Raw genomic sequence first — 22,099 nt, forward strand, 5'->3', positions numbered from 1 at the left:
GCAGAATATAAGGCTGATATTACAAAACCTCGATGAGTTAATGACAAATATATTTACAATTACCCTAATTTCGGAACTCCTTGTACTTACAAAATATTTTGAAGGTAATGCTTTAATTGAATAGATATGTATAACATGTACATTTACTGCTTACATTATGTTATAACTTAAGATAATAGACTTATAAACGCATGTACAGTCAAGCTGACGACACACGTTGATTCTAATAGGAGTTTATTGTTAGTTTATATATTTTCTAAGTTTTGTTCTGCAGCTTTTTATGATATAATATATTTGTATATGTGTGTACGTAAGCAACGCCCGCAAAATAGTGTTCATGAGACATTTTTTCCTTTAGTTATGTCTCCAGCGGCTTCTAATAAAGACTCAAACGGTGTATTACGGATAAACGGCATGACTGATACAAAAAATGATGTTGATGTTTATATTGATATGTGCTGCTTTTTCTGTGGAAATGAAGAAGAGGAAGATAATCACTTGACTCTGTGTCCTTTTTGTAAAATTGTATACTATTGTTCTGAAGATCACTCTATTATTCATCGTCATACGGATCGTTGTTTTCCATTTATTGTTCGGAAATCAAAAAGTTTTGGACGGTAAGGCATTTCAAAAACCATTTATTATTATAAAACTGTAACATTCAACACGCGTGGAGTTATATGAATATGTTATCTCCTTCTTTCCTTACCGGCAACAATATATTACCCCCTTTATAATGACGTCAATGGTCAATTTCTTTCTCTTTTGACCTATAGACTTTTCCTTTTCTTGAGTATTAATCTACTTGTTAAGTGATTGTACTTTTTTGACAACTGTAATCTTGCACTTTCAACGAATTTGTTAAAATTGTATACATAATATATTGATCTATTATTTTAAATTTATTTTTATTTGTTATTTACATTAGGGATTGGTACATACAAACATATATGATGCGTCAGCATACAAAAAATCTTGAATAAAAAGAGAAAATTTCATTTATTTTTACTTCACACATATAATCGCCACAATAGTTCATAGAAATATTTGAGTCATTTATTGGCCTTGTATTTAAATTTCTGGGGATAATTAATATACCCAATAATTCTAGCTATAGTTTAAAGCCCTCATTTGATATTAAAAACTGATATTAATCCTTAAGGAAATTGGAAATTATCTTTTTTTTTTTTTTTTGTAAAACCCAACTTTGACTAATTTAAGATTGTAGTTTGCGTCAACATAAAATAATTTTGAACAAAAATAAAGAAAAACAGATAATATCTATTATTTTATTGGATCATATTTACATACATACATCCGCATATTTCATAGAGATATTTGAGTCAAAAACATGCAGTGTATTTAAATTTCTAGAGGACACACGACTATGTATATCTAACATCAAGAAGGTTTGTGTGATTTAAATGACCTATATTGACTCTGAAATTGTCACTTCCTAATAAAATATTGTGTCTACTGTAAGAGTAGAATTTGCAATACACTCATAGGGTTAAAAAAAAGTATTTGTTGATATAAACTAACAATAATATGTCAAAGAATACAATACATTTTGAAAAAAATCCTACTAGGTTGTTTTTGTGTTTACAGGCCATATAAGAACTTATCTACATATTATTTGAAAACATCCTTTAACTCAATGTAATAAAAAGAAATAAAAAAAACAATGTCTTGTAATTGAGTGGGCTTAAAAATTATTGATCATTTTCTTCATAGAAATTACTCATTAATAATAAAACACAATCAAAATGTCTTAAATAATGAATATATTAGTGTTTATCGGTTGGAGATTCAAAAATAAGTTACTTTTGAACTTATATATCTTATTTAAAAATTTTACAAACTTTATTTTTAACTCTTTTTCCGAATCATCTAAAATCTTTTAATCAACAGTATGTTTATTATTATTTATTTATTTTTTAAATAGCCAGCCGATATTTTTTTAAATTAAAAAAAAAACCTTAATGTATGTATTTGAATACATAGGGAAATTTTCTAAGTCTTTCTTAGATATTTTAAATATATCAAAAAAGCAAATATGACATATTCGTTCTTTCTTTCTATACATTTAATGTATTTTAATAGTTTATGTTTTACCTTCATGATCAAATTATAAATGCACTGTTGAAAATATATTCAACATTTAATTTATATGCTAGATGTCACTTTATTTCTTTACTCTCATTTTAAGTTGGGGAAAAATTATTTTTTTATTTCCAGCACCTTTTTTATCTTGTTCATTATTGTTTACACGGGATCTTACGATATAGTGTTGTAAAGGAGTGAGTGTATCCTACAAACACTTTTTTTCACCAGTTCAGTAGTGAATATTCCATTGTATAGAGGTCACAAAGGATGAAATTCGTCTTATTTTACATTTTTACTACTAAGTGTCGTAAACGACAAAAAAAAAAAAAAATACTAGGTGCAGTCTCTTTCGGTTTGTGTTGCACAACAGTGGTTCGAAGGATTTTTTCTCCACTCAATTCTTCCTTCTACCGTGAAACGCCCGACATTTTGAAGTTGACAATCGAATAGAAGCGGCCAGTATTAGTGAATAGGAGACATCATCAAAAAAATGCTAGGCAATATACATCTTTGATGACGCATTAGAAGCTCCAAAAGATCGGATTGGAAGTTTTTATGCATCCACCCTAAAGTCTGAACCTGACATACAGTAAGTATCAACATATTATATGTATAGCCAACGTGCTCGGGATACAAATTTCCCCTTCATGGAGGACTGTGAAAATCGATTGTTGGAGTTTTTGGTCAAGATACCTTTAAAGGAAGGGTATTATGAAGTGGGTTTCTTGTTTTTTAACAAGTTTTTGAAAAGAACAGCGTATATTTGCCTTAAATCGGATGATTGTGACACTTCTTATAAAACATTGAAATAAAGCGAAAAATACGAAATTACTCTTTCCCCAGCCTAATATTTTGAAGATTTTTAAAGACTTGTAATATTTTTACGAGGAATCTTTATTTAAGCGTTATGTTGTATGTATGTAACTTAGGGTGGCACTTAATTATCAATGGTCTACCTTGCCTTCTCTTACCTTTTTATTTTGTTCCTTTTAAAATTAAAGTTTGTGGTCCCATTTTTTTGAATTTAATTAATATTTAATTGTGCTTCTTCATACTTTGTTCCATATTGAAGTATTAGTCTAAATTTTTTAACCACATAAAGTGTTGTACAATATTACTTCTATTTGTAAACATTAATAAATAGTATGCAAACCTCTTTACTGCCGTTGTTTTAGTTTTTGTGGGATCACTATTCAATCCTTATAAAATATTAATTAAATTTTAGAGAGCTTCAAAATGTGGGAAAAGTTTTGGACTTTCCTTTTTCGATCCGTTGAAAGTGGCCAAATAACGGCTTTTGGAAGAAATATTTGAGAAAAATAAATCCAATAGATCGACTGAAGAATCGTTTTCGGTTTTACCTCCTGTCAATTAATCTTAAGAAAAAATAGGCTTTTTAATACACACATCGATTTTAAAAAAGATTTTTAATTTTTCAGTAATACATACAATAAAATTACGGAGGAAGTGGAAAAGCCTTAATTAATCTTGCCACTCTTTCGCCCATTTTTATTTATTTTCTTATATAAGTCCAATTACAATTCCCTGAAATACAAAATTTATGTACAAAACTATTTAATACACTCTTTTCTTCTCTGTCGTGGATAATTTTTTATTTATTCTACGTTTCATTTGTGTTTTAAAATAACAACTTCATTAAATTTTGCGAAATTTACAATTTTAGTTAACCATCTCTGAGTATCGCTCATATGTTTCAATTTTTAGTAGTGAAATAATTTTCACTATTACTACCAGTGGGACTTGTTGACTTATATTAGTTTGTAAGCAAATCAAGAGAAAGGGGTACCGTCTTGTTTCAAAATAATACAAATAATTAATATAGGAAGGTTTAGTTATTATTTTTTGATATTCTGATAACATTCTGGTTCAGCCATTCTGTGGGCATAAACATTTTTTCATCTACTCATCATTTATGAGCAAACAGACAAAAGGTAGAGCATTCTAGATCTCCAAAATACTAAAATAAAGCTGGCTATGATTATAGACATTGTAAAGTGCTCCAGGAGCCTGTTTTTAGGACCAAGAAGAAGAATGACTTGAAAGACCTTTCCAGGAAAGGAGGAAGTAGAAGGCACGATTTAAAGAGGGATCCAGAGTACATGAACAGCTTAGAGAAGAAGATCAAGTAAGACTCCACCAAATTGATAAATTGCCTCGCCATCGACTTCTCTATAGATGATAGGAGCATTAGGAGGCAGTGAAGGCAACATAGGATTGTTCTCTTACACGAGTATCTTATTCCAAATTTGGCTTGGGTCATACTGGCTGCGAAGGCTCGAAAGTCCATGTTTTACTACCCAACCCCTGTAGTGTAGGATTGATATCAGAGTAACTCCTGCTAATGATATTGCTATTGGATAGACCAATTCATCCGATCTTTTTTTTTAATGTCTTAATTCAAAAAAATTTATGAAAAATAAAGTGTTCATTTAACAATATTAGAAATAAGATAAAAAACAAAGTTTTGCTACTATATAAGTACTTGTCATTTTTGATATGGGTTACGTGTAAAATATCAAAAAACAACTTATTAGGTGTTTTGAAAAAACAAGGGCACTTTGTATTTCTTTCAGAAAATATATTGATTTATTCATCAATATTTAAGTTGCCCTCTACAAAGTAGTCCTTTCAAATACAATACATTTGTACAAATTATTTTACCGATACTCAAAGCACTTTTCATAAGCACTTTTTGGTATACCCTTGAGTACTTACAGTGATGCAGAGTTTATCCCCTAAATCGTTGCAAATCTCCGTCTTTTTATAGGTCTCTTCAGTTTCAGGGAACAAGAAAAAGTAGAATTATGCCAAATTGGTAAATATGGGGACTGAGGCATGATTGTGGTGTTGATTTTGCCCAAAAAATGCCACCATTCTTTTAGTCAAAATTAAGCAGTTTAGGAAAAAACTTCGATGATACTCGACTTATCCCCAAAACGTTGGAAAAACATTTATGGCATAAGCCATGCGATATGTCTATATCCTCATCAACTTATCTGATAGTGATTCGACGGTTTTCAAAAACAATTTTATCATCTGTTGTTGGCGTCGTATGGCGTCCAGAGCGAGGCTTCTTATTTATATCTTCCTGGCCATCTTGGAAGAGTTTATACGACTTGTAAACATTTTTTTTTACTCAGAAAATGTTCACTGTATGCCACTGTCAACATTTAAAGTGTTTTGGAACACTTAATTTTATTTTTTACTCAAAATTTAATGCATATTATTTTATCCGTGTTTTTCAATATCAAAAAATTGCCGAACATGCAAAATACGTTATGCCTCTGACAAAAAAACTAAATTTTTCATATCTGAAACAGTAAATATATGTTCGTGGCGAGTGTACTAACATAAAAAATCAAATATACCAAATGTACCTTGCCCGCGAAATTCAAAAAAAGTCATTTTTGTAAAACTCCTCGTATATAAATTAGTACCAAAGCGTACGATTTAAAATGAAAAAACGGGAAATTAAAGAGCAAAAGTTTTATTTCAAGTGAACAAAATGAAAAGCTGAGTCAAGTAAGGGTCAACCTTTAATTTTTAGGGCCGTCTTAAATAAATATATAATATATACAAAAGTAGATATGAGAGCTTTTGTCTTCTTCCTAGTACCTTCATTCAAAAGATTTGTTTTATACTTATATTTACATACATTAGTATTAAAACCTTCTAAATCTTTAGTAATAATTTATTTTTTAGTCCTTAAACTATGTCCTACCTTCACATTTTAGCTGTAATTGGTGGTCAAAGCTTATAATCAAATAACGACTGCATGCTGACTTAAATTGTAGTTCAAGCTTGTCATAATCAGTGAGAAACCCTGATAAAAAAATGTTTATGTTAATTTTTTTGACTACAAGCTTCATTTATGAATAATAATGGTTACAAAAAAAGAGATTTTGAGTGTATAAGTCAGGTACATTATTTAATAGTTTTTAGATTTACTTGAGGAATGAAAAAATAAATAATATATTTTTATAAACTCTCCATTGTTTTCTTCTTCATATTTGAACATATTTATTTCTTCTTTATAAATATAGAATTCATAATCAAAGTATTTTAAAAACTTCACATCTAGAAATTTTAGCTGAATAGAATTTTTTGCATCCAATAATCTTCAGTAAAAGAAGCCCTAATTATTAATGCTTCAAATACATTCCTTTAGAGTAAAAATAATAAGTATATTTTAATTCTTACTTTATTTGAAACAAAACCCTTCAAATATAAAAGGTTTTTTAAACTTTTAATTGAAATTTTCACAGAATTGGATGATTCCCTAGAAAATATGTTCCAAATTTTGAAATGAGCAAAAATTAAAGAGTAATTTAACTTAAAAGGTAATGTATTGAGTTTTATAAAAGTATAAAATTATATCAACCTTGAGTATTTTTTTACTCAATAAAATTGAAATCGTATCTATATCACTGATGAATTAGATTCTTATAAGTAAATATTATTTTGTAAATAAAATATTAACTGTTCACACTTTAGATGAACATTTTTCATTTAAATTCTCATTCGGCTAAGTGGCATTCGGCAAAGTATCATAGAACCTAGATGGAACTTTAAAATGTTTATATTACTTTTGCATTGTACACATAAATTTACTCTAATCCGAGCAGCAGAAATATTTGAATTTTTTGATAACTTATTATATTTGTAGCATTTTGGAAAAGATTTGCATTTAAGTACATACACAAAAAAGCAAATCTAATCAATAATATATTGAGTTACAACTTATTGTGTAAATTTTACTTAAAAAAACATTGCATTTATTAATTTTGTTTGTCAACTCTTAAAATAGGCAATTATTTACGCGTGGATGTTTGTAAATTATGGCAATATTATGATCTAACAATCATATGCTTAAATATGTAAATAATATGTATATTCATAAGTTTATAAAGAGGACAAAATTGCTTCAAAAATGAAAAAAAAAGTTTGATATAAGTATTTGTATATGTTCAAACGTAAGGAACGAGCTAAAATTAACTTATAAGTATAGTTTTTCAAAGGAAGATTTTATAATGAATTAATTTAAAATAATTATTAATATATTAAAAATAGTAATTTGTAAAATTAAGACTTTAGGCAAATCATTTGAATTTGAGCAAAACTATAGTAAATACTCAATTTTTGTATCTAAATAAACATTTACGGTCTAGAATGAGACATAAATTTAATTTTGATTGTTTATATGTTAATAAAAATACTTAAACGTCCGGTAATGTAGTGGTATATAATTCTTTCTATATTATAAAAATGTCTGTTATTCCTTAAAATCGAAATTTTATTGTCAATAATTTTTAGTATCCTCCTAAAATATTAATCAATTTATATGGAGTTTTTTGTTTATAATCCTTTGTTTATGATTTTTTTTTCTTATATTTAGCAATTTTTATTCAAGGTTAGGGAATTAAATTAATAGTTTTAATTAAAAGTTTTTCAAAATGAAGACTGAGGCGTATACATAAAAGCAGCTACAAAATAATAGTATCTTTGCGATTATTTTATAAACCACAACCAACCTCACTAAAACTAATCGGTACTCATTTGATTCCCAAAACTCAAATAAACTAATACATATTTCATAAAAATTTGTATCAAAAATAAAAAAAAGTTATACCGATAAGAATTGCAAAATTTATAACATTGAAATTCGAAACTCATGTTGTTGAGGTAATTTTAAAATAAGAATTTCTGTTTTTGTGAATGTTTTATATTAATAAAAGTATTTATACCAATTTAATAGAATGGAATAGCTCAAAAAGGGCTACAAAATTTTAAAGACAGAGTTTTTAAAATCCTTTAAATGTGTATCATGTAATTAAATATGTTTTATAATTGGAGTTTCTTTTTTACTCCGTTCAATGACACTGTTTTAAAAAGGATGTTCATTAAAAGAGGAGTAATAAAAGCTTCCATTATTAAAGAGATACATTCAAACATGTTTGTAGTTCAAATGTTACAAATGGTAGATTGAATTGAATTTTCTTATAATTACGATGTTTATTCAAATTTTACGGACGTAACTTTACAGACTCAACACACCTGTTTGTGTAAAGATACTGACTTGTTATTTAGAGAAAAGTTCTGTAAATTTATTTCAAATCTTTTGTGTAGAAATTTGTTCTTTAGCTTGATGAGAATTACAATCTTTTTGCGGAAAAAAATGAAAATAAAGGCTTTTCGCACTAAAATCGCAAAGCAGATCAAATTAAGTGAAAGCCCATGTTTATTTTGCATTATTCTACAAGGCTGGTCTATCTTTTTTTAATTATAGTTATCTGTCTTTACATGTAGCATAAACATATCCATATAAATTGTAAAAGAAACGAGGTAAAGTTTCAACACTGATAGCTTTTGGCCACCATTTAAAACTACAATAAAAATGATACGACTTTGACATTGATTTTGATATAATCTACTTTTCAAACCCATCCTTCAATTAAGATGGTGTTTTATTAGAAATGGGAACACTACGTCTACATGAAGTTTTCGAGCCATACCCTTATTATTCCCTATACAGTTTATTCTATCTCTGTGGACGGCGGGATATTTGTTGTACCCATCGAGTATTGCTTATTCAAAAATATACTCAGACATATTGGAATTCATTCTTTTGATTTTATGCAGCAAATTATTACTTTTATTGTAGCATAAGTAGTCCGAACAGACTCAATTATTATTCTTTTGTTGTGGGCATAATTTTGAAACTTTGGCAGGGTCATTTTTGATACCAGCAGTCCGCGAAGTTCTCCATGGCGTATTTACTAGTATTTATGAGGAATAAATTTAGAATGTTTATTAACTATTTTTTATATTCAAAATAATTTTTTTTCCCCATATTGTCACAATTGTATTATTGTACTTAAAAACTATAATCAATAAACCTTTATATATAGTTTGAATAAATTGTGGAAATCTAAAAAGGCTTATAACGATAAGCCTCTATAGATTTTCACAATTAGATGGGGTAGATGGATATTTTTTTTTTTGAAAGCTACATTTAATGATGTTCAATTATTTATAATGATCTCCGTCTTTCTTTAAAAAATGACCCTTAGGTTCAAATACTTTTATTAATTATTTTTTATAAAATTAATTTTGATTAAATGAATGGAAAACATTTTAAAAGTTGATTTATGGTACATTTGTATATTTTTAATTTATAGAAGCAGGTGATAATTACCGAAACAATATGATTTATCGATATTCATTACGCCCTAGTTATACTTGAAAATACTGCCAGAAAATGTCATGCTACCATACTTTATTTAAACTCTTGCTTTAGAAAGTAGAATATCTATGCCACTGTCTCTAAAATTTCATTAACACTAAGATATTTCCAATGAAAACAATCTATTCTTATAAATCTCTTTGCTTAGTCTACTAACGCGAAATTAAGTTGTTACCCACATAATTTCAAAATGAAATGGAAGTGTAAATAAATGAATATGAATTATTAAACATTGATCCTGAGCAACATCATGGGATAAAAAAAAGTTACATTTAAAGTGTAACATGTCGACCTTATATTATAGGAGATATCCGTCGTTTCATTTTTTTTAAAGTAAACAAAATTTTGATTCAAGCTAGACTCATGAGTAATCACGGCGCCCTAGCAAATATCATTAAATTTCTTTTTTATATTCGTATAATATTCCAGACGACAAATGAACTGAAACACATTCATAAATGTTCATTTAAATTGAATAATTCATACTTATATGTAGAGGCAATTAAAGTAATATATTGCTTGTAATAGGTTTTCATGATACCTTTTATCACTATGAACTACAAATTTTTATAACTTGGGCTTAAACAACTATTGAAAGCTTTTTAGTGAGTAAATTAACTCTACCATAAGTTCTGGCAAATATTATATCTGTTTTGAATAATATATTTGCAATATAAAAATCTACTTGCTGCAAATCGTCAAAAGAATAATATATATTTGACTGTACCGAAATCAAACAAGTTGGGAATTTGATATGGCCAGATCTTTTATATTTTGCATTTTAAACCTCTAAACAAGAAAATAACAATTAAACTTTAAAAAAATTATCCTTTTTGACACGTTTTGATTTGAAAATTTGTAAAATTACGAAAAGGAAATTTGGTAGTTTTTTAATAAAAATTATCGATTAAAATCGGGTTACATCATTTTAAACATATTAAATATTATAGATCAAGCATATATTTAATACATAAACAATAAGGGGCCTTTCCTTACCCAAAACAAAAAAATTGTATTTCAAACCCCAAGGAAACTAGATGGAGTTATAAATCAAAAAGTGACTGTTGTCTCAATAAAAAGAACAACTGAACGAATAAAAATATTTTCCGAATTTATTTAAAAAAAAGTAATGGGTCAACAATAAAAATAGATAAGAATTTGCAATTTCGTTTTTGTTCATGCTCAAAAAAATGGATTTCCAATTAAATATGGATTCGTAGATGATTTTTTTTTTGTAGAAATTTGTCTTGAAATCCGTTTTCATATAAGATTTACCCATAAAAATGTATGCGCAACTGAAATATCAATCATATTCTTAATAAGTCTTCATTTTTTTTGATATTATTTCTCTTTTTTTTCTTGAAAGTCAATTAGTAAGTGAAAATAATCAATAAAGCTCTGTTTTTTAAATATATGAAAAATATTTTTTTTTGATTTTTGTATTGTGGCCAGGGTTTTTTTTATTTATTATTATTATTTTTATTGAGGTTTTCATTATATATGCTCAAATTATATTAGAAAAAAAATACAGGAAGAAGGTTCACGTAAATAAATATTTTAGTTAATTATTATACCTCTCCAAAAAAAAAAAAAAAAAAAAAAAAAAAAAAAAAAGCCTACCTAATCATTATACAAATATTACTAATATAAAGCAAATTACTAAAATCAAATCCTTCAACGTACAGAATTGAGAACACTCATACAGGCATATAACAAAAACAGGATCAAATAAGAATGAAATATAAGAAGCTATACTCCATAGTAAGACTATTTCTTTTGAAAAGTTTTCTAAGATCTTATAATCCACATTAATGAAACTAAATATTTTGTGGCCATCGAGGGGTAAACTCTAATAACATTACATCCACATTTTCATCCTGATCCAGAGGTGTTTAGGACCATCAAAGAGAAGGGAGCATACCATGAAATAGGTGTGATGATAACAGACTTATCTCTTCAAAAGATGTATATTCATAAGATGTAATTTTGCTGGCAATAAGAGCTTTGCAATTCAATAACGCTTATTAGAATACATTTGTATTTCCTGCCGATATCTTTTGTTTTAAAAGCCCATTAAAAACGGTTTTTAAAGCTTTATTACTTGCAATCGAATTCAATAAACAATTTTTAAAATATAAATATTTTGGCTTTGATTGATTAATTAAAAAACTACTTCAAAGTTCTTTAATTTTAAATGAAAAGTATCACGAAAAAGCTTAAATCCTTACCTAAAATACCGTTAAATATATTTTCCTTAAATAAGGTTGTATGTTGGGCATAAAATCATCTAGTCCGTTTTTATGAAGAAAAATAGTTGGAAAAAAAAACCTCAGTTTTTTATTTTCTATCCGGGTCTGCTTTTATACTGACATGCACTCTATATATATAAATATATTAATTAGAATATTTGAAATAAATTACGTATTTTTCATTTATCTACAGTTATTTTTATGAATTATCACTTCTGCGCCGTCTTAACCACTAAATGGGACAAGTTGGCTCAAAAAGTTGCCAACTTTCAATTTATGCAAAAAGTTGGATATTTTTTTTAAATTTACTTAAAAAACAACAGCCCACATTTTAATATAATTTACATGGACTTAGTAAAATTTCAAAAACTGAAAAATACGTCAATTAGGCCCTCCCCCTTTCCCCCTATTTGATAATAATATAGTAATACAAGTAATGAGATTATAAACGTTGATCCACAAAAACCTAATATTGAAGTCATTAAATTTTTTATTAAACGTCCTTAAAATTTATCAATACATGCTAAGTAAAAATATTATTGTAAACAATATAAAAAATGTTTGAATGTCGAACCTCAATACTTTCACTCTCAAAACAGTTCATGTATTTATGTCTGATCTATGATATATCCTGAACTAGAATATGTAAACTATTTTTTAAAGACTTAATATTGTACATAGTAAAGTCAATATACAATGAAGGATTTAGAATGTGGATGAATAATAAACTGACCAAAAGTGTACAGCAGTAGTGAGAAAAATGTATTCAATTTTTTTTAAATTATTTATTTTTGAAATATGTTTACTTTACATTAAAAACATTATCACATTTGTAGTCCATTACCACATAAGCAAGCCTGGATTACAAATGTATTTTGAATTTAATTACCTTATAATAGCTAGGGAGACAAGTAATTTATTATTTTTAGCTTTTTTTCAATTTTTTTTAGTAAGTGTTTCAATAATTCGATTTTTGCCAAGTATGCCCTTTTCCGTTCTAAAACTTGTTGCCAATGATAATCCAACTTCAAAATTATTTTCTCGTGGAAACCCTAGTCCTTTCCGGTAAAAAACTCGGACTACCATTTTTCATAGAGCAAATGTGTATCCCCAAACGCGTAAGTCATAGACAGTAGACTGGGTGCTAGCCCTGGACTGTAGGATGGAGGCATAAGAACTTCTTATCCGACGTTCCGGAGCTTCTGGCGCGTTATCAAAGATGTGTGCGTCCTGGGGGTTTCTCGAGGATGTCTTGTTGTCTCCTATTCACCAATAATGGGCGCGTCTTTACGATCCTCAGCTTCAAATATTCAAGTTGCTCAAAGTAAAAGGCAGAATTGAGGGGGGAGAATCACTCAAGCCACTGTTGTGCAATGTGGAGCCAAAGAGTATTAGTCCCGTATACATCACAAATTTTCTTGTTCGCTACCGACGCGTGTTTCCGTTTCAGGTAATAAAAATGTAAAATATAGCAAATTTCTTCTTTTGAGACCTCCATACTTGACACACGATAATTCACGACTGAACTGACCAAGTGCAGTACTGTCCAAAAGGATTTGTTGTTAAAAAGTTTACAACAGAAAGTTCGTATGATCCAATGTGATCAAAAAGAAATAATATAATCCTAGTTGAAAAAAAACGAGTTGGAAGTACACAATTACTTTTTCACCGACATAATATTTATATTTATAAATAATTTTGATCAATCATCGAGAAACACCCCACATTACTCACAACGATCATTCATACAAAAATGGATACAACATATTATATATTATCTAGACCATATTGAAACAACAGAAAGTATCATATATCAAATGAAGGTTCCAGACTGTGGCAAATATTCTTAGGTGTATCAGCTTATCCTATAAATTATAATAGTAAATCCAGCTTTGACTAAAATACAAATAGCATTTTCTCTTTTTCAATTATGGTTACAATTTAATTTATGAAAAAAAAATAATTATAGTTAGTGAATTATTTTCCATTTATTTTGTATGCTCATATTTGAGTTGTCTACATTTTTTAAGAAGACACAAATGATAGTTGTATACTATTCATTAGAATTGCATACATTTTACACAGTGTTACCTTGCTAACACAAAAATATCCTATATATTTTTTTTTCAGTTGTCAATATACTTATCTCACTGGATACGTCATGGATATTACATAATTTATTCTTTTTGAAAAATAAACAAAGTAATAAACGGTTTTATACTTAATATATTCTGTTTCTAAAAAAGACATGAATATAATTTATTTTTGATTCCTCGTCGTATATATATATATATGTATATACAGGGGTGATCCTAAGTTTAAACATTTTTAAATTTTTTATATTAAGTGATAGATTGGTTGTAGAGAGAACCATTCTAACTAAATATTTTAGAAAATTTAGATAATTTTATTGAATATTTTATAAATTATGCAATATAGTTGCCTCCTTTATCGACAACCTCCCTTAGACATGATTGAAATGCTTCACATGCTGCACTCACCATAGATAGGGTAAGTTTCACCTATTCATTCTGAATTTAGAACGGATATCTTCCAAATTTAAAAATTGACGATTTTTTAACTTTGATTAAAAGTTTACACAATGTATTTGAGGGGGTTAACATCTAGACTTCAAGGGGAACACATAGATTTGTCTCAAATAAGATTATTTACTTTAAGCCACTCTTGGTACTGAGCGCTGGTATGTAATAGAGCTTTATCATACTGAAAGGTCACCTGTATCGTTTTAGATAAATTGGCTTTAAGGCCCAGAAGTACCACAGGCTCGCAAGATATTAAATGTAGTCACTTGTCTTCATACGGAGGCCCTACGGAATAAAAACCAAAATAAGCTTATCTTTTTTATCCTGGCTAAACCAACAGGGATTGACAATTAACCCATTTTGGAATTGTTATTTGGTCTAAGGATACATCTTTTGACGATGATGCCAAGATTCGGTCGTTTCGACTGTTGAATTTTTGATCCAGGTCCCATTTCTTCTCATCCGAAAAGACAATATTTCCTTTGCGCATGCAAAGTTATAGTAGCGTTTTACTTCATTGAATCAATTTCATCCGTGCATCTTCCATGAGATTCTGACCGTAACAATACTTTGGATAAGCCATCCCTAGGTACTTATAGATGATTCGATTCATCGAAGTCCTTGACACATTCATCTCATTAGTCATTTTTGCATTGGGGTTGCATATGTATGTATATGGACTTCGAAGACAATCCCTATGGCAGATGGAGTAATTGTAATAGTATAACTATAACTTAATCAGTGCAACTCTATCTGACCAATTTTAAGGCACATTAATAAATAAAGTATCGCAGTTTAGGTGCTAAAAAAATTACAAATAACTAAAATCGTGAAAAATAGGATATGATTACACATATAAAAATATTTAATTACTAAATTAAATCTCTATAGTCATTAAATTTGTATTTATGGTATTTAAATATCCTAGTACTGACATATTTCATAATAAAACGAAGATAGCTTATTTTCTTTAATTTAAGAATCGTATATCATTATAAATTGTATAATTTAGTATATCAATTTCTCATTCTACGTTATTCATTATGGCGATACATTTTAGCTACTTTAAGTTCATTATAGGATATACTCAAATTGCTAATAATAATAATTTGTTCATAGAAATTATAATAATTTGCAGAGGAATACAAATGTAATCCACACTCAGTTTTTAGAAAAATTATCCCAGCTTGCTTTTATGTCGACAAGTCAGACATGTAAATGAATGTACTACATATTTAAATATTTTTCCTAAAGTATTTTAACTGATTTAATATCCAAAGTAATTTAGTATACAGCACCTTTCTGCTAATGCAAAATAACATCAACTAACATATGAGAAATGTAAGTGTAATTTATTTTTTGATACTAAAATTTTTCCTTTATTTATGATTAAATAAGATTTATCTTGAAATTTTGCTCATCTCTTAATAACACTTCTTGTCATAAGGACATACCTACGAGTGTATACATATGTATAAACTTATTGTCTGATAATAAGTACTTGTGATATTTTCAATGAGACAAAGATTAAACAAAAATTTTTGTTATAGGGCATTAATTGTCATTATCTTTGCCCCTGTGTCAACTCTGATTATGGCGAACAAAATATTTTCTTTCTTAAGTAATTTTTTCTTTTTTACCGTTTGGAAATCACGTATAATTTATTATATTAATATAAATCAGGGGTAGGCATCCTTTGAGACTGAAGTGCCAACTTCATCATTTCTAATCAATGAGTTTGCCACTATCAAAAATAACGGTAAAACACACACAAACTATGGGAATATGTTCTAATTGCCATAGGTTGTCGACCCCTTATATAATTATTATGCAGGGGTTATGTAAAAAAAAATCTCTTTATAATTTGATATATGACAAGAATGTATATTTCTGTCATTACAAAAAAATATTTATTGATATTACTTCAAAAAAATTATTTAATTTTACAAAAGGAGTATGTCAATATAAAACCAATATTGAACAAAAATCATGAAAAGAAGAGAATTCAATTTTTTTAACTTAATAAATTAGTTAAACATAGATTTTATCTAAAAATAACTCTCTTACGAAATACTCAATTAGATATAAAATGTATCACGATACATTTGGTTAAAACAAAGTTTTATTTGAAAATAGATATGGATGTCCAGGCAAAGCGATTCGTTGTACTATAAATACATAAAGAGTTTAAGATATAGTATTTATCCTTCATTGGAGTTAAGTGACTTATATTGGCCCAGATAATGCCCCTATAAATAAAATATATTATTTTATTGAAACAATCAATTTTGGCTACTTTAGGTGTCAATTGAGACCTATCAAAATAATTAATTATAATAATTTGTTGCAAGAAATTTACAAATAATAATTCTTATAATAATTCAAATATAATTGACACTCATTTTTGACAAAAATGATTCTTGCTTGTTTTTGTGTTGTTAGGCCGCAAATGTACATGTATTTCAAAATTAAATAGTGTAGTTTGCATATATGAAAATAAGAAAAATGAGAGATGCAAAATAAATTTCTATTCCACAATTTTAGAAATAAAATTTTGTTAACCTGCACAGACTTTACCTGGAAAGCAGAAATAAACAAAGAAAATTAGCCATTATAATATACAACTTATTTTAATATTCAAAGTACTTTATGTACCTATGTATGTTTAATATACGCCTTGCAAATTGTCTTTTTTTCAATTAAAAAGAAATAGTTTTAGACTTCAGTGCAACGTAATTGGCTCAGCATTGGTGAATAGGAGACAACAAGACATCTTTGGGACAACACCTGGGCGCACAAATCTTTGAGGACGCACCAGAAGCTTCTGGAGCTCAGAAGGGAAGTTCTTATGCATCAATCCTACAGTCCAGAGATTGCACCAAGTAATTGCTACCTGTTTTTGTCTATGGCCAACGCACTTGAGGCTACAAATTTGAAATCAATAGATGCCTGTGAAAATTTGTTCTTTAAAACAAGGAGAAATAATCAATAATTGCACCAATATCCTACAAATAACTAACATAAACTGTTGAATGTATGCTCACGAGGATTTCGATAATTTTCCCATCCTTAGTAAAGGTATAATGGTTACTAAACTGAATCATTCCAAAACCATTTATTTTTGCTTAATATATACCATGTACATATGACCCAAGAAGTCAGCTTCAATTTTAGTCTTTCTATTCAAGTTTATGGGATATGTTAAAATGTACAATTTTTGGAACGCCCAAAGGTTTGATGAAAATAGTTTGTAGTAAAAAATTGCCGAAAATTGGTCAAACGAAAATAATTTTATCCCCACTTATTTTTGAAAAAAACACAAAAACATTATAACTTAATTTTGTTTTGACGGGACCAAATAAATAAGTTACTTATAATTCCTGAAATATAACACAAAGCAATAAAACTTTACTCTTGCAGCACCTGCTGACTAAAACGCATAGTCTTCATAATTACTTATAACCATTAACCCATGGCTAGTGATAAATATTTAGCACAGTTGAATCAACCCAGGGGTATATTTTATTTATTGATGACTCAAATAAGAGAATTATATAAATAAAAAAATCTTAAAAGATCTCCCTGATCCCGCTAAGAGAAGGTTAAATAAGCAAACAATACCCAGTATCAGTAGAATTTAAATTTAAAAAGGGATATATTTGTTATAGAATCATTGTATTCAATCTTAAAAAATCTAATAAACATATTCAGATAGATTTATTTTGTACTTACTGGGGAAATTTTCATGAAAAAATATAATAAATAGTTGTATTGAATATAGAAAACTCAAATTTTGTCTTTGCCTTATACATTTGCCCCTAGGCAATGTCTTAACTGAGAGATAAATCTAATAAAGTGAGAGCCATTGTCGCCTGTCAAGTTATTCAGGGCTACTACTCTCAAAAGTGGTTCAATCTATATAAATAAGGTAGAATTACACCTGTTATTGCATCCAAGAGATCATCAACTTCTCTTTTGCTATTTTTATAGTTAGATACACATTAAGGATCTCTCAGGTTCACACTCATATTTTTTAATTTACTCATTATCTTGTCAGAATATGGAACATCTATGAAACTATAGATAGCTTAGACATCGATTATTTTTCTGCATTGCTTAGTTTTTAATACTTATGAAGAAATTTAATATTTAAACTGATTAAGTTGCTGGAAATATAGAGCTACCAATGCACTTAGTATTTTAGCGACCAGGGGATTAAATAAGTTTAAGATCCTATTTATTTAAACTAATGGATTAATATTAATCAATATTAATAACTAAATTGACAAAAAATCAATCAAAATCCACAAATTTTAGAAAGTCATTCAAAACAATATTGATCTACAAGGTCTAATCTATAAATTTATGAAATATATAATATGATGTAGAAAATTTGAGAAAAATAAAAAATATTGGCTTCTAGGTAATGGGATCTTTTTTGGTAGTAACACACATTTCACATTTATCATTAGGGAGATAAAGTAATAAATAGCTCCTTTTTCAAATGCTGTAATATTTGTATCATTTTTAGTTTTAAATTATGATTTTCATCTATAACGTTCCTTCACATTGACATATATACCCTACAATCGTAGCTTCAGATTGATAAATAAGTTTCTGAAGATATGTTTTAGCTGATAAATTCAATATAAGTTTACTAATTTTCATAAATTAAGGGATACTGTCAATGATTTTGCATAAAATAAGGTCACTTTGGGGGGTTTGGATGGCTTCAAAAGTTAACGTCTTTGCTTGTGCTGTTTCTAACCAAGCGTCTTTGGGTCTTCGCTATTTAATTCCAGCAATTTCTAACACAAAAGTTTTCTTTCAATAATTTATATCACAAATTGACCACTTTCTCACAATGTTACACTAATTATCAAAAGTTTTGATGAATTTCTATACTAAAACATTAGTTCCCATACTTAATGATCACCCTATATAAGTTAAACAATTGATATTTTTTAAGCACCAAAAGACAAACCCATAGAGTTTAAAAGTTTTAATAATAATTTTGGTATTCTACGGGTTAAATAACACTGATAAATGTGGGTTTAAGTCCAGGCGAAAGTCCAGTTACAAATTGTTTTTTTGTTTTTTTGTATATTGCTATTCAATGTTGTCTGTATATACTAAATTGATATAATTAGGACTTGTTTAAATGAAAATTGTCCAGGATTTATTTTTAATACAACATTTTTTTGAGATTAAGTAAATAATTCAAACAATTTTCCTACACTAATTTATGTCTATTAATATTCAATTCACTTTTTAAAAATAAATGTACTTTTAAATAATTTAATTTATGCATTTGTGTCCGAAAAAAAAGAAACCTAAAAAAATCCCACATAATTATTCAGAATAAAATGAATATATCTATAAATTTGATCAATTTGTACATAAACTGAGCATATTTCACACTTACTCCTTACAAAAAATAAATTTTTACAATTCATACCAAATATGAAAGGAAATCATTCAAGTGAATCTGTGCAATTTTCTTTTTACTTACGTAATACTTGTTTTTCAGGTTAGCATTATTTTGTTTCAAATTACTAATATTAATTTATTTACTTATCAATATGATTAACTGTACGCACAAGTATTTGTAAAGGAATTTAAGATAAAAATACGACATTGTTAAAAAGAAAATAACTAAAAGGATGAAAAATGAAATATTTATTCAAAATGGACATTTATTTAATACGTAATCAACTATTTATAACAGTATGATTATTATTTTTTTTTTTTTGATTTACAAATTTGAAAAAAGAAAGGAATGAAATAGAACAATTTGGACATTTTTTGTGGATCAACATAAAAACAATTTTGAACAAAAAACTGAGTATAAGTAAACATTAAAGTATTACTTTTACTCCAACTAACCTAGGAATCGTGTGTGAAGTACATTTACATTAAGTAGATTATTTTCTCTAAGAATCAACTAGGCTTGAACCTATGCATATTGAGTTTAATAGAATAATTTTCTCCCGAGTTTCTTGTCCATGAGCTACGGCGATTTTGTTTAATTTTTACTATGAAACATAAAGCCCAATATAACGTTGAGATAATAGAGTCTATTATAGGTCTATCATTTAAATTTGTGGAATGAGTTATGATACCCAAGAATTTTAGATATAGAATAAAACCTTTTTTTTAAGTGACTTATATTTGCCCCAATATGGTCCCTTTAAAATGTTATTTGTCAAATTATCATTAATTTACGGTGGCAATCATTTTTGACTTAAATAAATACAATTTTAGGCTCTTTCAATGGGTAAATAAAGATAAAAAAAGTTCGAAATTGATGATAACTTTTCCAAATGTACAATTGTAATACATACTCCATTTTGAAAAAAATCATTTTGACTTGTATGGCTTTTGACGGCCCACAGTCCTTTATTTATTTATTCCTTAACCTATGGGGCTCCAATTTTCCTCATATTTTTCATTCTTCTTTATTATTGTACCCCATGAAATTTGAATTGAAGAATTTGAAATATATTTCCATTGGTATATGACTATATGTTTATAAGTAAAACTTCCTCTTTTATTTAATTTTAGTTCAAGATTGTTTTAATTTATAACTATTAACATGAACTCTTGTTTATATTGAAGTAGTGTATAATTATCCATTTATTGATTATAGATACATGATAGCTGCTCGAGACATAAATCCATTAGAGTTAATTCTCAGCGAACAACCAGCTGTTGTAGGACCATATTCAAAAAAGCTTCCCGGATGTTTAAATTGCTTTAGACTCGTAGATGACTCTTATCATTGTTCCAAGTGCGGAGTTCCAGTTTGTGACAAAGAATGTGAAATTGGAGATTTACATCGTCCAGAATGTAGTTATTTTCAAGCAAATAACTTTGTAATCAAAAATGAAAATCGTTATTCAAGTCAGGTAATTAAAATTTCATATTTTTAGATAGTTAATTTTTTTTCCAGATATGAACGTTTCGATAGTCTTTTGGATTATGTATGCTTAGTTTGTTAACTTAAATCTACTGAAGAAACAAAATTAAGTTGATTTGCTTCATATAGTAATGACATTTTTTAATAAAATCAAGTCAAAAAGTTTATCTTTTCAAAAACGTTCAATTTCCATATTCAATTGTACCTGAAGCACTGAAAACAAGATTTATTACGGAATAACTAAATAAGTTCTTGTGATAAGAGTGTCAATAACGATTAAAATTAAATGTTAAGTTTAAAAAAATAGTTTGGGCTGTCTTTTATAGTCAAATATTAATATGGTTATTCAATTAAAAGCGTTGTTTATTTCAAAGGATTACAAAATGGAGTCGGCTAAAATACTTTTGAACTATATCAAATAATGCATAAAATTTAAAAAGTTTGCGACTTAGCATCGAATACACAACTTAACTTACTTGCATATATTATAACAATAATAAATTATTACACAAAGGAGGGTATGTTTAAATTTTTTTACGAAATATTTTAGATTGATAAATGAATTTATATTTGAGCAATTTTTATTCTTTTAATAAAAATAAAAATTCTTGATATTTTTTTTAAGTACTAATAAAGATATTTTTCTATCTCGTTCAAGTATACAAACTTTATTACTACTTTGTTAGTGAAGTTTGAAGAGAAACATGTATAAAAAGACTCTAAGGAAATAAGCAATGAAATAGCTGAAATAAATGCGAAACAAAAACTTTTAAGCTATTTTATGTTCATCAATTCATACAACCTTTATAATAAGAATCACAATACGTAATTTGATCTTTTAAAATTGGTGTAACATGCATGAGAATCATAGTTACATAATATTGTAGTATGAATCATCATCAAATAAATTTAATTGTCTATTTGGCAAAAGATCCTTCGGCAAAATTGCCATTCTGCAATTTGCCCGCCCACAAAAGTAGAATAGAAAGTGCAAAGAGAATCAACAAAAATCTTATTC

At 27.6% G+C, this 22,099-nt stretch overlaps 1 protein-coding gene across 2 annotated transcripts in view; it reads left to right on the forward strand.

The window, feature by feature from the left end:
• The first annotated feature begins 344 nt into the window (after positions 1 to 344).
• LOC121124523 (SET domain-containing protein SmydA-8) overlaps positions 345 to 22,099 on the forward strand; it is a 28,365-nt gene continuing 6,610 nt past the window's right edge. Inside the window, exons 1-2 of one of the 2 annotated variants that reach the window (XM_040719685.2) lie at positions 345 to 617; positions 20,812 to 21,070. In XM_040719685.2, coding sequence (XP_040575619.1) covers positions 361 to 617; positions 20,812 to 21,070 — 516 coding nt within the window. In that variant the 5' untranslated portion in view covers positions 345 to 360. Of the gene's footprint in view, positions 618 to 16,884; positions 17,241 to 20,811; positions 21,071 to 22,099 lie in introns of those variants that run through there. The other variant, XM_071891014.1, reaches the window with a different exon arrangement.

Source organism: Lepeophtheirus salmonis, chromosome 9 (assembly GCF_016086655.4).
Source record: "Lepeophtheirus salmonis chromosome 9, UVic_Lsal_1.4, whole genome shotgun sequence".
Taxonomy (NCBI): domain Eukaryota; kingdom Metazoa; phylum Arthropoda; class Copepoda; order Siphonostomatoida; family Caligidae; genus Lepeophtheirus; species Lepeophtheirus salmonis.